The sequence below is a fragment of the Rhamphochromis longiceps genome, linkage group LG19, assembly GCF_057381845.1.
Source record: "Rhamphochromis longiceps isolate RC_006_pf linkage group LG19, R_longiceps_female_GT1.1, whole genome shotgun sequence".
NCBI classification, from domain to species: Eukaryota; Metazoa; Chordata; class Actinopteri; order Cichliformes; family Cichlidae; genus Rhamphochromis; species Rhamphochromis longiceps.
Window position 1 is genome coordinate 24,302,658 of NC_140575.1, and position 14,059 is coordinate 24,316,716.

The 14,059-nt window shown below is 41.9% G+C and overlaps 2 protein-coding genes across 2 annotated transcripts; both read left to right on the forward strand.

Annotated features, from left to right (window-relative positions):
- The first annotated feature begins 149 nt into the window (after positions 1-149).
- LOC146646818 (RNA polymerase II elongation factor ELL-like) lies at positions 150-10,001 on the forward strand. The gene is made up of 12 exons (XM_085390514.1): positions 150-427; positions 2,750-2,794; positions 2,911-3,032; positions 3,505-3,665; positions 4,510-4,802; positions 5,044-5,168; positions 6,527-7,001; positions 7,089-7,176; positions 7,264-7,330; positions 7,447-7,618; positions 8,771-8,815; positions 8,904-10,001. The coding sequence occupies exons 1-12, from the start codon at positions 293-295 to the stop codon at positions 9,030-9,032; spliced, it is 1,857 nt and encodes a 618-aa protein (XP_085246640.1). The 5' UTR covers positions 150-292; the 3' UTR covers positions 9,033-10,001.
- A 525-nt stretch (positions 10,002-10,526) lies between these two features.
- Positions 10,527-13,960, forward strand: d2hgdh (D-2-hydroxyglutarate dehydrogenase). Its single transcript, XM_085390515.1, has 10 exons — positions 10,527-10,664; positions 11,172-11,538; positions 11,626-11,683; positions 11,762-11,901; positions 12,033-12,226; positions 12,302-12,470; positions 12,600-12,743; positions 12,944-13,086; positions 13,237-13,402; positions 13,491-13,960. Exons 2-10 carry the CDS (start codon positions 11,199-11,201, stop codon positions 13,754-13,756), a joined length of 1,620 nt encoding a protein of 539 aa, XP_085246641.1. The 5' UTR covers positions 10,527-10,664; positions 11,172-11,198; the 3' UTR covers positions 13,757-13,960.
- Positions 13,961-14,059: the final 99 nt, after the last annotated feature.

Consider the following 14,059-nt stretch of genomic DNA (forward strand, 5'->3'; position numbering starts at 1 on the left):
ATGCCAAAGAAAGAGAATTAGCATAGTGAGAGGGGAAGTAGAAAAAAACAGTAGAGGTGGTTACGTAAAGCCCTACGTAATGGTTTATTTATGTCGGTGGGCCAATAAAATGTGCTCTGACTTCAGCCGTCATGACGTAATGCGATCTACTCCAGAATAGCGCGCGGCGGAGGAGCAGCCACACGGTGCAGTTCAGCTCTTTCTCTCTCCGGACCGTCTGGCCAATGTTTGTTTATTTATGTCGGATTCGTGCGGTCCGGAATAAGGCTGGCAGGGCGGGATTTGCGGCGGCATGTCGGCGTTAAAGGAGAACCAGTGTTACGGGCTGTCCAGCGGCAAACTGAGCCGCGGCGGTAACATCTCCGTTTTTCACGTAAAACTCACTGACAGCGCGGCAACAGCCATTAATACCTTCCAAAACGGCAAGGTGGGTCATTTTCTAAAGTATTTTCTCTTCAAATAATTACAGTTAAGTACACTGACATTTAAATTTAACGTACCACTTTGTCAAAGGAACAATTTTTGGGTTTTTTAACAAAGGAAAAGACGAAGTGATACTAAACGCGGGTTTGTTTTTTGTGTGTGCTTTAAATTTCGGCCGAAGTTCACCACTACCTTCCCCGGTTGTTGACTCCTACAAGCTCCCCCCTTTTCAAGCTATGAAATGGAAATACATGTTGCATAATACAACGCAGAAGCGTTTCCCTGTGTGCTGATGTTTGTAACGAGCTGCTGGCCCACTGCTCACAAGCTGCTGGCAAAGTATTAGGAATGCTAATCAGTGCCGGGGTCGAGGAGAGGAGAAAGGAAAAAGGAGGACAGGCTGTGTGTGTAGGGGGGAGGAAGGGAGGTTAGTTGTGGGAGGATATTCTGAATTGGATTTAAAGACATGGAGTACTTGTGTGATTTATTTTTCTTTTTTTAATTTGCTGAATATCATAAAGATCAGAAGACAGATGGACGAACTCAGGCAAACATTTGACCCAGTTAATCATAAATGAATCAGACGCTGCAGGAAGTGTAAAGCAGAGAACAGTCATGTACACTTCCTCAATGCACTAATTCCTCCTAATACAGATAGGAAACTCCTCAGTGAAGAAATGACAGCTACAAGCTTTTCTGATGAAAGGTGGAAACCACGCTGCTCATGTCATGTCCTCGCTTTCAGCGTAATACAGCTGTGATGAGATCGAGGGGGGAAAGCACCTGATGAGGAGCAGGCTGTAATATGCATATATCAGTGTTTCTGAGCATGCATTTAGGTTCTTTATTTAGCTTTAAGCATGTCTATTCAAATCCTACTTGGCTGGATCACAGATACCAAAAAAGAAAAACCCAAAAAACACCTCCACACCTTACTCTGTACTAGCAGCCACCTCACTTTCTCTGCACTCATCAACAGGTGGACTTATGCAAAGGTCAGAATCGAGTCATCACATACTTTCCATCCCTGCTGCAAACGTGTCACTTTGGCTAGTTCGCTCCCTGTGAGAGATGATACTGTGTTTCATCATATTTTTATCTGTGGAGCTGCTTATTGACCTTAGCCAGTGCAAGGGGATGGAGGAGCAGCAGGACCTGGAGCAGACAATGGTGCATGTACCCATCTGTTTAAATGGGAACTGAGCACTCAAATAATACCTGACATGCTTGTTTAATATCCTGAGTTTATTAATAGGACTGGGTTTGTTCTTGATATGAACGTAATGGGTGTAGGGTTTCTTTTTCTCTTTCGGATTCCTAAGTAGGAGGGGGAAGTAGCTTCTGGGTGGTGAAAGTGAAGCAAGTACAGAGCTTAACAGTGACTTAACATGCATTCATTTTAATGGCCAGCAGGAGGTGACTTTTCTAGTTTCAGGAAGAAGTCCAGTTCTAGAAGTCTATTGGAAAATGACCCTGCTGCTCACTTGATCTGTACCCTTATTATATGGTTGTCTGATAACTTTATGGTTTCAATTACTAGTTTCACAGCTTATTCAATACAGCACGATTCAATAAGTGTCCAGAGGGACAGTAAAGTGGCATATCTCCCTTGTTTTTCCATCATATCCCTCGCTGTTTATAGACAGCAAGAGAGGGATGGGCCTCACTAACCAATGGATGATGTCACAACAGCATTGTCTTATATCTTATATACAGTTGGTGTGCACTATGCAGGTTAAGAGCTAATTAGGAAAGCTCACATCTTTCTAAATCGATAACCCTGTTCAAAAATAAATAAATAAATGAATACATAAATAATCTTCCAACTGTAGCACTTGAGACCTGTAATCAGACCCTTACTGGGCCGCTGCAAAAGAAGGGATACTACCTTCACTTGCAAGCTGGTGTGGGGTTGTGAGAAAAAAAGATGTTGGAAAATTCTCTGAAATGCTGTTCACAATTACGAAGAATAACAGTACACAAAACAAAATGAAAATGGGCTACTAGCAGCCAGAAAACCACCAGAAGCATTCAGATGAATAGTGCAGACCACAAAACATCCTCTACTGCCCTGCTCTATATGTATATGTGTGGGCTTGTTTTACTATACTTGTGGCATCTGCTAACCTTGTGGAAACTATTATAACTGGACTCCACAAGTTTAAGGTTAAGCATTTGTTTGACGTTGTCAACGTTAGCAAATGAAGCACTCATACAAAGAGGGTTGTGAGAAAACGAGTCAGTATGTTAATGCTTGTGGGGTTTTAAAGATGCACACATCTAATGTTTTCTCTCTTTCTTTCTTTTTTTCCCCCCCCCACCACAGGGCTGGTCGGCCCAACCCACCATCTGTTTTAGTGGAAATGAAGGGGTAAGAAGGACGTCTTACTGCTGACACAAAGCGATCCTAACACATTTTAAAGCTGATAAATCTCAATCTTTCAATCTCAATCTGCTCTTTTTCTTCTTTCCCTATTCATATTACAGAGAATCACCATCCCTTGTTCGGAAAATAGAGATGAAGTCAGGAATTTCACCTTTGGTGTAACTAATGTTGCCCGTGATAATCCCCACGGAAGCTTTGACTGCATCAAACAGCTCAGCACCAGGTAAAGGCAGCAAAAAGCATCAGTTTCGATATAGGAAGGGTTTTCAGATTAAAATAGAGTTGTAAGGCTTTAACTGTATTGTTTTGTCTGAGGTGGTTAAATGATTATATGTTTACTTAGTATTATAGATGTAGAAATAACTGACTGCCTCAATGAGTATTAATCTTTTCAAATGTCTCTGCCCCCTGCTGCTGTGTGAAAGTTACCCTGCTGCTAACGTTTCTCTGCCTTTAAATGCCAGAGAAAACTCAGGGTTCCTGACTGCATAAGCATAGAAATGCACTGAAGTGGATTTAAATGTCATGTATTGGCGAGGCAGACAAGTAGTCCAGCATGCATCTAACTGAACACTACCTAAAGCAACTGCGTCCTGAGAAACAATCTTTTATTTGACACGGATAACCTTTGCAAGGAGTCGTTAAAGCACTGTCAGGTCGCTGTCTGTACACGCTGTCTTCTCTCCTCCTCTCAGTGCCGCCGAGGAGCTGTCATGTCTCGGGGTGATTCAGAAGAAGATGACAGTCAAAGCCACAGATGAGTCGTACGATAAAGCTCGTCAGAGCATGGCCCAAGCCGAGGAGGAGACGCGCAGCCGAGGGGCCATTGTCATCAAACACGGAAGCCGCTACCAGGGTATGAAGTATAGAAAACACTTGCACGTCCACAGAGCGTACTCTGTTATACAACAGATAACTCCAGCTAAGCGAGAAGATTGGCCTGAAGAAAAATTTGTTCTGTGCTTATAAGCACAGACAGCCATATTGCATTGGTTGCCTTGGCAACATGTGTAGTAACCAGTGACATAGTAACGGCCTGTCTTGTTTTCTCCTGCATGTTTTGTCCTTTTGTGTAGCTATCTGTAAACTTTCTATATGTGATACAGTGGTTTTAAAGAATACATGGTCTCTATGCACATACAGAAACTGCGTTCTGCACATGTTCCTCAAACATGAATGTGCATGATGAAACCAATGATTTAGCTTTTTTTTAACAAACCACCAAACCATTTCCGTATGAACTGATATATTATAGCCTGAGTCTCAACTGCTTTCACCGAAAGGGCACATAAATATACGCGTATATATGTAGATGGGTTTTGTTGATTCTGTCATTTCAGAGGAAGCCTTAAAAAGAGAAAAAAACTTCCTTACAACAGGCTTGTGCAACCATGTGGTTACTTCTTAAATTAGACAGCAGGCTTTGCTCGCTGAGATGCGTGTGCATGCAGCTTCGTAACCTAAATGTGGGTTTCTGAAAGGTGAAATGAGGTCTTGTCTTTGTGTTTCTCCACATCTCTGCTTTTGGAGAAAGTTCAGGAAGAAAGTCCTTTTCCCCCTCAGTATCTGATTTTGCTTCTCTGTCTGGAAATAGCAATACATGTTAGGAAATGAAGCACAAGGTTATTTTTGATGATTGAAATCTCAGGAAGTGCTCCCCTGATGTCATTGATGTAAAAAAATGTCCTGTTTCTTTGAAGGCAAGAAGGTAACAGTGCGAGCCCCAGCCCCTGCTCTGGCCAGACTCACCAAGCCAAAACACTCGTCTCTTCTCAGCAACATTAAGAAGGGAGTCGGTGCGTCCAAGCCGAAGAAAGATGCCTGTGCATCAAACAGGAGAAGCAGTTGTGATTTGCAAGAGAAGCCCCTCAGGGAGAGAGTAATGCACCTGCTGGCTCTAAGGCCATACAGGAGGCCCGAGTTGATCCTGAGGCTGCAGAAAGACGGGCTGACAGCAGGAGACAAAAACATGCTGGACTCTGTACTAATGGAGGTATTTCTGTTCCAGTTTTATACAAACATAACATGCAAGCATTAGACTGTGTTAAAACTGCCTTTATGCACGTGACTCTTGGTTTCCTTAATATCAAGATTATGTTTTTGCAACCTTTGACAAATCTGTAAAGAATATGAACACACATGGATCAGTTTGGGAATCAAACTCTTAAGTCAACTCCTCAAAAACAATTGTCTTAAGTCTTTTCTCCCCTGTTTTTGTGCATGCTTGTGTTCAGGTCGCTCAGCTTAATAGTAGAGACAGCACATATGTTCTGAAGGACAGTCTGTATAAGGAGCTGCAGAAGAACTGGCCTGGCTACACCTCTGGAGACCAGCAGCTCCTCAAGCGCATCCTTGTCAGGTAACTTAGATAAGGATGTGCCTGCTGCTGTTTTCATACTTTATGACTACTGCAGAGCTCTCAGGCCCTACGTTTCTTCATTATAATTTGTTAAGCTTAAGGAATGGAAATAACTGGCATTTTAGTTCATTTTCATCACTTTGTAAATCACTAAAGTGGCAAAATTTTCAGAGTTCAGTGATTATGTCTAAGTGTTTTTGAGGGTTACAGGTTGCTTTTCTGCAGTGATGTAATTTCTCAAATTTGTGTTTCTGTAAATAGAGTCAGTTTCAAAAAAATCTTTTTGCATGTTTATGTAAAGCAACCGTTACACTGGCAGCAACAGTTCAGACCTGCATATGTAGGGTTTTCTTTTCTTTTCTTTTTTTTTAAGCTGCTGTGATAATTCGAGAGTATGAAATGACATATTTGGACAGAAGATGCAGCGATTGTGAAATTCTGAACCAAAATGAAAGTTTACCGTAACAGTTTGGCTGATGATAACGATCGACATTTAAAAAAATTAATCAGTTCCCTTTTTTTGTGCCAAGCCATTCATGATCATCCTTGATGCCAGCTTCATATCATCTTGGTTGAATTGTGCCGAGATGGTGTTCGTATTCAGCAAACATCCCTATTCAACTGTTGTAGTTACTCATAATACAGAAGGAAGCACTCAGGTTGCATAAACCAGTCTTAGTTTGAAATTCTCTTCAAATGCAGTTGCACAGCGATCGAAGGCTCTGATGAAACTTATTCTCACAGCGAGTGCTCTGGTGCTGCGGATAAATTCAGTTAGCAAGAGGCCACATCTTAGAGTTTAATTATCTGATCTGTGTCACCGTCAGCCGTTCGGAGGAGACTGCATGAATTAGGCCTGTATGGTTGAAGCAGAAGGTGAACGGATGGTATTTGCATATGTGGGTCCCACTACGTAGCATGGAGGAGGAGGTGTGATGGTGTTGGCGACTTATTCAGGATTCAGTGCAACATTTAAACAACATATTTGGCAGCAACACGTCATCCCATCTGGTTTGTTTAGTGGGACATTTATTTATTTAAATAACAGGACAATGAGCCACTGGACACCTCCAGGCTCTGTAAAGCCTATTTAACCAAGAAGGAGAGTCAGGGGAATTATGGGATATGTTTGATCACAGAGTGAAATAAAGGCAGCTTCTAAAAGCATAGCATTGTGGTGCTTTTGATTTAGACTTTTTAAACATTTAACACTTGCATCATTTATTTTTTTTACCATATTATTATGTGTTTATCTGGAGGGCTCTGCTGTTGCATTGCACTGTACAGCACATGCAAGAAAGAAGAATGGATTCCAGGGAAATGCTAATTAAAGCTGATGCCCTGTGTTTTCTGTGCAGGCGACTGTTTCAACCGCAACAGAACCTCCTCGCTGTCCCTGAGGCCCAGGTCAGCCCACTGCGAGACACGCCCAACTCTTCGCCAGCACACCGTCCAAAGCATTCCCTGCCAGAGGAATACACTGACCCTTTGGCCTCCAAGAAGCCCAGGATTTCCCATTTTTCCAGCAAAGCAGCCAGTGACAAGTCAAAAACGAGGCCTTCTAAACAAGCTCACGAGGACATCACAGCAGATGACAAGCAAAGAGTATCGCTTGATCCTCAGAGACTTATTGACTCCTTGTCAGCAGTCTGTCAGCAGGAAGAAAAGGTGGCTAAAAGGTTAGAACCACCTCACGCTCCCCCGAAAGAACCCGAAATTCCACAAGATCACCCTCAGGATAACTCAGATCGCCCCCCGTCCCTTCTAACGGTGCCAGATCTTACCAAACATACAATAAAAAAGAAGAAGCGCAAACACAAACACAGAGACCATGTGAGAAACTGCTCCTTATTTGTCTTTTAATAGTTATTCCATTTGATGTGACACATTGCTAATTTGGATTTGTATTCATTTGTCAAGGAGAAGGATAAGAAGAGAGACAGGATGGAGAAAAGAAAAAGACCCAGCTCAGAGCATCCAAACAGCAAAGCCTCTCTGGACTGCACAGGTGAGGCCTAATGGCTGCTGACTCATCAGCACATGTGCTGCTTGTTTAGTTTTTCACTTAGCTGACATGTTTCTGTTTTTCTTTCAGAGCCGGCTGACATTTTTTTTGACTCTAATGCACTTCGAGTGGACAGTGACACACCAGACTATTTATTGTAAGCATCATTCATTTGAACAAGTATTTGCAATGGTCAAAAGGGGTTGTTTACTTGTCTTAATGCACTTTTATTCAATAATTTCCTTTTCTTCTTTTTTCCCGCCCTCTTCACAGGAAGTACACAGTGATTTGTAGCCACGAGCAGAGACAAAGTTACAAACAGGACTTTAACAAGGAGTACAATGAGTATCGAGATTTACACGCTCGCATTGACAGCGTGACGCAGCAGTTCATGGATTTGGACACACAACTCAAGCAACTCCACCATGAATCACATAAATATAAGGTAGATGTACAGAAAGTCTTTATTTTTCTTTTCTTTTTTTTTTTTTTAAATGGAGGAAGTTTGCATAAACATCCTCTCATCTTTCTTTGCTGTTTGTAGTTAGTCATTAGACACATACCGTCCACTTTATTAGGTACACCTTACTTGTACTAGGTTGGACCCCCTTTGGTCTTAAGAACAGCCTTGGTTCTTCATGGCATAGTTTCATTCTTCAGAGATTTTGGTCCGTGTTGGATTGCATCACACGGTTACTGCAGATTTATCGGTTGCACATCCATGATGTCAATCTGCCGTTCCACCATATCCCAAAGGTGCTTCATTGGATTGAAATCTGGTGACCGGAAGCAGAATTAAGTGCAGTGACAACTGAAACCAGTTTGATAATGTTTGAGCTCTGTGACAGTGTGTTATTCTCCAGAAAGCAGCCATCAGAAGATGGTACACTGTGGTCATAAAGGGAGGGACATGGTTAGTAACAATACTCAAATAGGCTGTATTGTTTAAATGATGCTCAGTTGTTCCTAGGACGTCCAAAATGTATCAAGAAAATATCCCCCACACCATAATATGACCTGTCGCCTAAATTTGTTAAACTTACGCAAATTGTAGCCTCAGTTTCCTGTAGTGGCAACAAGTTAGGTCTTCTGCTTCTATAATCCATGTGCCTCAAGGCTGCAAGTGCATTCAGCAATGCTCTTCTTTATACTTGTTGGCCCGAAGCAGTTGGGCCTGTAAAGTCATTGGGAATCCCCAAAGCACTCTAACTGATGTTAGAGTGCTTTGGGGATTCCCAATGACTAAGACATTTTCACCTACAGAATTGCCACTATGGGTGAAGGATTTATTTTTGGCTCATTAGACTGAGCAGATGAACAGGTGTACTTATTAAAGTGAGCAGTGACGTGTATATGTGGCAAATTCAGTCATATTTTTCCTATATCAAACGTTCACACACAATGGGGCCCCTGTACCAGCATTTGGGGGGGTGAAATTGTTAGGTCATGGTTCCTGAAGCCTAATAAACAAAACCATGAAGACAAACAGTGATGTATTATAGTTTTTCTGTGATCTTATAGTCACATAAGGATTATTTTGCAACTTTTCACAGACTTGATTTAAATTAATCTTCATTTCTGTATTTATCCCTGGCAGACAGTTAGAAATCAAATTCTTCAAGAATATCGGAAAATTAAAAAGGTAATGACTTTCTTAAAACTCCCCACTTTTTTTTTTTTTTTTTAAACCACCGCTTTTAAATAATCAAGTTTTCCTTTCCTCACTACAGTCCAACCCAAACTACAATCAGGACAAGGCTCGCTGTGAATACTTGCACAACAAACTGGCACACATCAAGAAGCTCATATCAGAGTACGACCAGCAGCAGCTCCGTGTGGAGCATGCCGCTCTGAACTGAAGAGCCTAACTCGGGATGACGAGTGAACTTCACGAGTACGACAAAGATCCCCAGCCAAAGGGGATTCATGCTGCTGAGCTCAGTGCCATCATGCTTAGGTCTGTGGTCTTAATGGCTAAATATAGTATCATTAGATCTACTGCGATTGTTGGCGAGGTTAAGTCTAAGTTTTGTGAGGAGCTGGAGTGATCGGACGGCAAGATGAGGGATTTTCTTTGAAAGTGGTCAAAGTGATGCTACTGCAGCAACACGGGAGTAACATTAGTTTTGCTCTAAAACCTAGAGCTAGGGTCTTACTCCTCAAAATGCAAACACATGAGGAAATGAGGTGAAAAGCCTTAAAAACATTTGGAGATTCTCATCCCTATTACACCTTTTAGTCGTTGATTTGGGTTTTTTGTGTGAATTTAATCAATTTGAGTATTTACTAACATGTTCTGTCAAACGCATCAGTGTTGAGGTTTAAACTATAAACATGAAAAAATAATAAACTACACGCTGTACCCACCCAGACAGCTCATACAAATGGCAGGTGAAGGTTAATGTCTGATGGCAGCTGGGACGCAGATGTGTCCTGAGAAGAATCCGTCCTGTTCTTCGGGTTTGGTGAGATTACAAGTCTTGCCAGTTGGCTGTGACTGCCGAGTTTTGCCTTGTGCTCCAACTGGACTCGATTCCTAGTATTCCACTGGTACTGTGCTTCAGGTGATTTTCCTGGATCACTGAAGACTGTTATGTTGAATGTCATGTGAACTTTAAGTTGTAATCAGGGAATGTGTGTTCCGCACGAGCTTCAGTAAAAGTGTAAATTTAAAATAGGTTTTAATTGTCTGGAAGGACGTTATTATACTGTTTCTGGGAAGGAATCGAAATATGAAAAGACGTAGTTGCATGCTGTGTACTTTACAGAATGCATGATGCATTACTCAAGATTTTGTCTGAGATTCAAATAAATCTGTTTATACTCATTTTGTGTGATACTTCTCCTTATTTACTGTAATTTTACTCTAAATACCAAATAAAAGAGTAATGAATGATGTAAGATGAAAAGGACACTGTAATCATCGTTTTGATGCAGAAATACTACTTTATGCCTGTAAAATGTTGTCTTTGACATCTTTTCAGATCAACTAAAAAGGGGGGAAACAAATGTGCTTTTGCCATAAGCTTGCAACAAAGATGTGTGGTTCATCCCTTGAGTTGTCTGGGTTTTTTTTTTTTTTTGGGGGGGGGGGGGTTATGCTCCAGAGTTTTATAGATTAGTTTTAGATTCACAAGTATATTAATTTGGTCCTGTTCTAAATTAATCAAATGAAAAAGGTCTGTAATTAATTATTTTCTCTCTAAACCTCGATTCACAGCTTGATTATTCAGTCATCACTCTGTTTAATAATAAAGAAAGGCTCCCACCCATAGGCTAATATCCATTGCGTCAATCTGAAAACATGCTTCTGATTGGTCCGTTTTCCTCTCTGCTTTTTTTCTTACTGTCAACCTCAGTAAGCAGCTTCATGCACTTGCTAGCAAGCTAAAAACACGGGATGTGCCATGTTTATGTAACTGAACTGCCCTTGAACTTTGTGACTTTCATGACGCGAAAAAAAGACACACATTGCTAAATGAACGCTTCTGGTGAGTAAATGAAGCCGTTATTCGGAAATATCGGAAAGGAGCGTGCTAAGCAAAGTAGCTAAGCTAACTGAGGTTGCAGCTGCTTCAGGTGGTGATATTTGCAAGAAGAAAACATGCAAAGAGGGTAATAAGATGCATTGCTGCTGGGAAGTAAGCGTATTTGCTGCAAAACACATGTAAAAAGACAGCTTTAGTTGGTGCACTTACTAAAGCTGTTCATATCTTAGGTCTCTTATACCTCATATCTTCCATCTCCTATTGCTGTTTGTGTTTATGAATGGATGCAGAAAGAGATGCAACGAATTGCCACCAATGTAGAGTTTAATCAAGGTTGGCTTTTTATTTCTGCGTCTTTGAAGCAAAGAAAATGCAGTTAACTTCTAGCTAACAATCCTAACATTGCAGATGACTAGAGACAAAATAACTAGAAGCTTTCAACTCCACTACAAGATAAAAATGCTTTTAAAAATATCCAACTCTTCTTGTTGTCCCACCTGTTTTCTGCAGCTTGTGTTGCCGCCTGTCTCTACAGTCATGGCAGGACTTTTGAAAAGAGCACTAAGGCTAAGGACAGCTCTGAGATGTCTGTGCGACTACAACATGCTCTCACGATCTACAGCCACTCTTTCACCTGTTGACTTTCACAGTCCTTTTCTGACCTGCAGCTCAGAGCAGGTTTTGGCCTCCACTCGTAAGCTACATGCTGGGGCAGACGGGTCTAAAGTATCTCCTTCTGCAGCACCAGAGAGGTTGCCTTTCTGCAGAGTAACTGAGGAAGATCTGGCCTTTTTCAGGAAGATCCTAGCAGGCAGAACCATTGTTGACCCTGATCTGGTGGAGCCTAGTAATGTGGATTGGCTAAAGTCTGTGAGAGGTGAAGGCTACAATTGAATCCTTAATATAGTTCATAATAATAATCTACTGGTGTTGATGGCTCATTTTTCTGTTATATGTCCTGCAGGTTCTAGTGAAGTGTTGCTTAGACCTCAGACAACAGAGGAAGTATCACAAATTCTAAGGTAGATGGTAACCAAATCAACAGAAAGGTGTTTATCTAGTCATCAGACTTTTTCACATGTTTTGTTTTTCTCCTATAGTTACTGTAACAGTCGTAACCTGGCGGTGAACCCTCAAGGAGGAAACACTGGGCTAGTTGGTGGCAGCGTGCCAGTTTATGATGAGATAATTCTCTCCACCTCTCTAATGAACAAAATCCTTAACTTTGACAGTATCTCTGGTAAGTTTACTAGTTTAATTCAAAAGAATTCAACTTTGTCGCCATAGGCTGACAAATACCTGACAAATGTGTTTTTGATTTATGGTTACTTGTGCTGAAAATTCTCAAAGATCACTTTGTTTCCCTCTCAGGTGTTCTGACCTGTCAGGCAGGTTGTGTCTTGGAGAACTTGTCTTTCTACCTCGAGGAGAGAGACTATATAATGCCACTGGATCTTGGGGCAAAAGGCAGTTGCCAAATTGGCGGCAATGTAGCAACCAATGCAGGTGGTCTCCGGCTGCTGCGGTATGGGTCCCTACACGGGACTGTGTTGGGTCTGGAATTGGTGAGTGCTGGACTTTTGATACTCTTCCCCCCCCAAAAAAAGTAAAGCTTATTTTCAAATCTGTAACACATGCAGGTATTGGCAGATGGGCAGGTGTTGGACTGCTTATCCACCCTGCGGAAAGATAATACAGGATATGACCTCAAACAGCTCTTCATAGGGTCAGAAGGCACTTTAGGAGTCATTACTGCAGTGTCCATCCTTTGTCCACGGAAACCCAAATCTGTTAATGTTGTTTTCCTGGGTAGGATTTTCTATTTGCTTCTCAGATATACCTTTGTAAAAGATGATAGAGAAAGTTTTGTAAACCATTAAATGCGTTGCTTTTCTTGGAGATTAGCAACAAAACTCATGTGTCTATCTCTGCTGTTAGGTTGTGAGACCTTTGAGCAGCTGCTGAAAACATTTCAGCTCTGCAAAGGCATGCTGGGAGAAATTCTGTCTGCCTTCGAGTTCCTGGACAGTGAATGTATGAGGCTGCTGAATACGCATCTCAAACTACCCAATCCTATATCTGGTATAAGCACGTTTTCTCTCTCTCTCTCTCTCACTCACACACACACACACACACATACACATACACACACACACACACACACACACACACACACACACACACACACACACACACACACACACACACACACACACACATCTGTAACGATCCTATAAAACGAGTGAGCACACGCAGACCTGCCCTTTCCGTTTGCTGTGCAGACTGTCCATTCTACATCGTCATTGAAACTTCGGGATCTGACCCGACCCACGATGCGCAGAAACTCCACAACTTTCTTGAGGAGGCAATGACATCATCGCTGGTCAGTGATGGAACGGTAGCAACTGAGGAAGCAAAAATAAAGGTCGGTGGACATGATTGGGAAAAATATGCTTCTGTTGCATACAGTGAAGAAACTTAAGTATTCCAAGATTGATCCAAGATCATTTTATGTAATTGCATAGGTAAATATAATGCCAAATGATAAAAACATTTTCTGCTCCCGTTTTCTCAGGCTCTGTGGTCACTGCGTGAACGTGTCACTGAGGCACTGACTCACGATGGCTTCACCTACAAGTATGACATCTCCCTTCCAGTGGAACGGATCTACCAGCTGGTGACAGACATGAGGAAGCATCTGGGAAACCGGGCCAAAAGTGTGGTGGGATACGGACACGTAGGTAAGACGACTTGATAAAATGATCTGCACATACTCTATACACATACTACTGTCAGCTATCATCCAATTCTCTCTTACTTATCCTGTAGGTGATGGTAACCTCCACCTGAACGTCACTTCTCCGTCTAAAGACCCTGCTCTCCTGGCTGCCATTGAGCCATTTGTTTATGAATGGACAGCCAGCTGTCGTGGGAGCATTAGTGCAGAGCATGGACTGGGCCTGAAAAAGAGGAACTACATTTACTACAGTAAACAGAGCCAGGCTGTGGCACTGATGGGTAACATCAAGGCTATGCTGGACCCCAAAGGCATCCTCAACCCGTACAAGACTTTACCAGACAACCTGAAGCAGTGATGTACGCAGAGGTCATGCTCGAGTTAAACTTTAGTTACCGGTACAACCTCAACCCTATATGGCGTGTGTGTGCAGTTAAGGTGCTTTTCACACATTTGGTGCAGAGCTGACAGTTCACTCAAGAAACACTATTTGTCACACAAGCCACAAAACCCAGTCTTGCAAAAAAGAAAAGACAAAGTAGTTTCATTTTATACAAAGCATTACTTTCAGACAGATATCTTCTTTAGCAAGCTGCGGAAGTGAAGTTCCAGTTTAAATATTTTAACTACCCTTGTTAGTTGCACTGATAGAGTAGCCTTA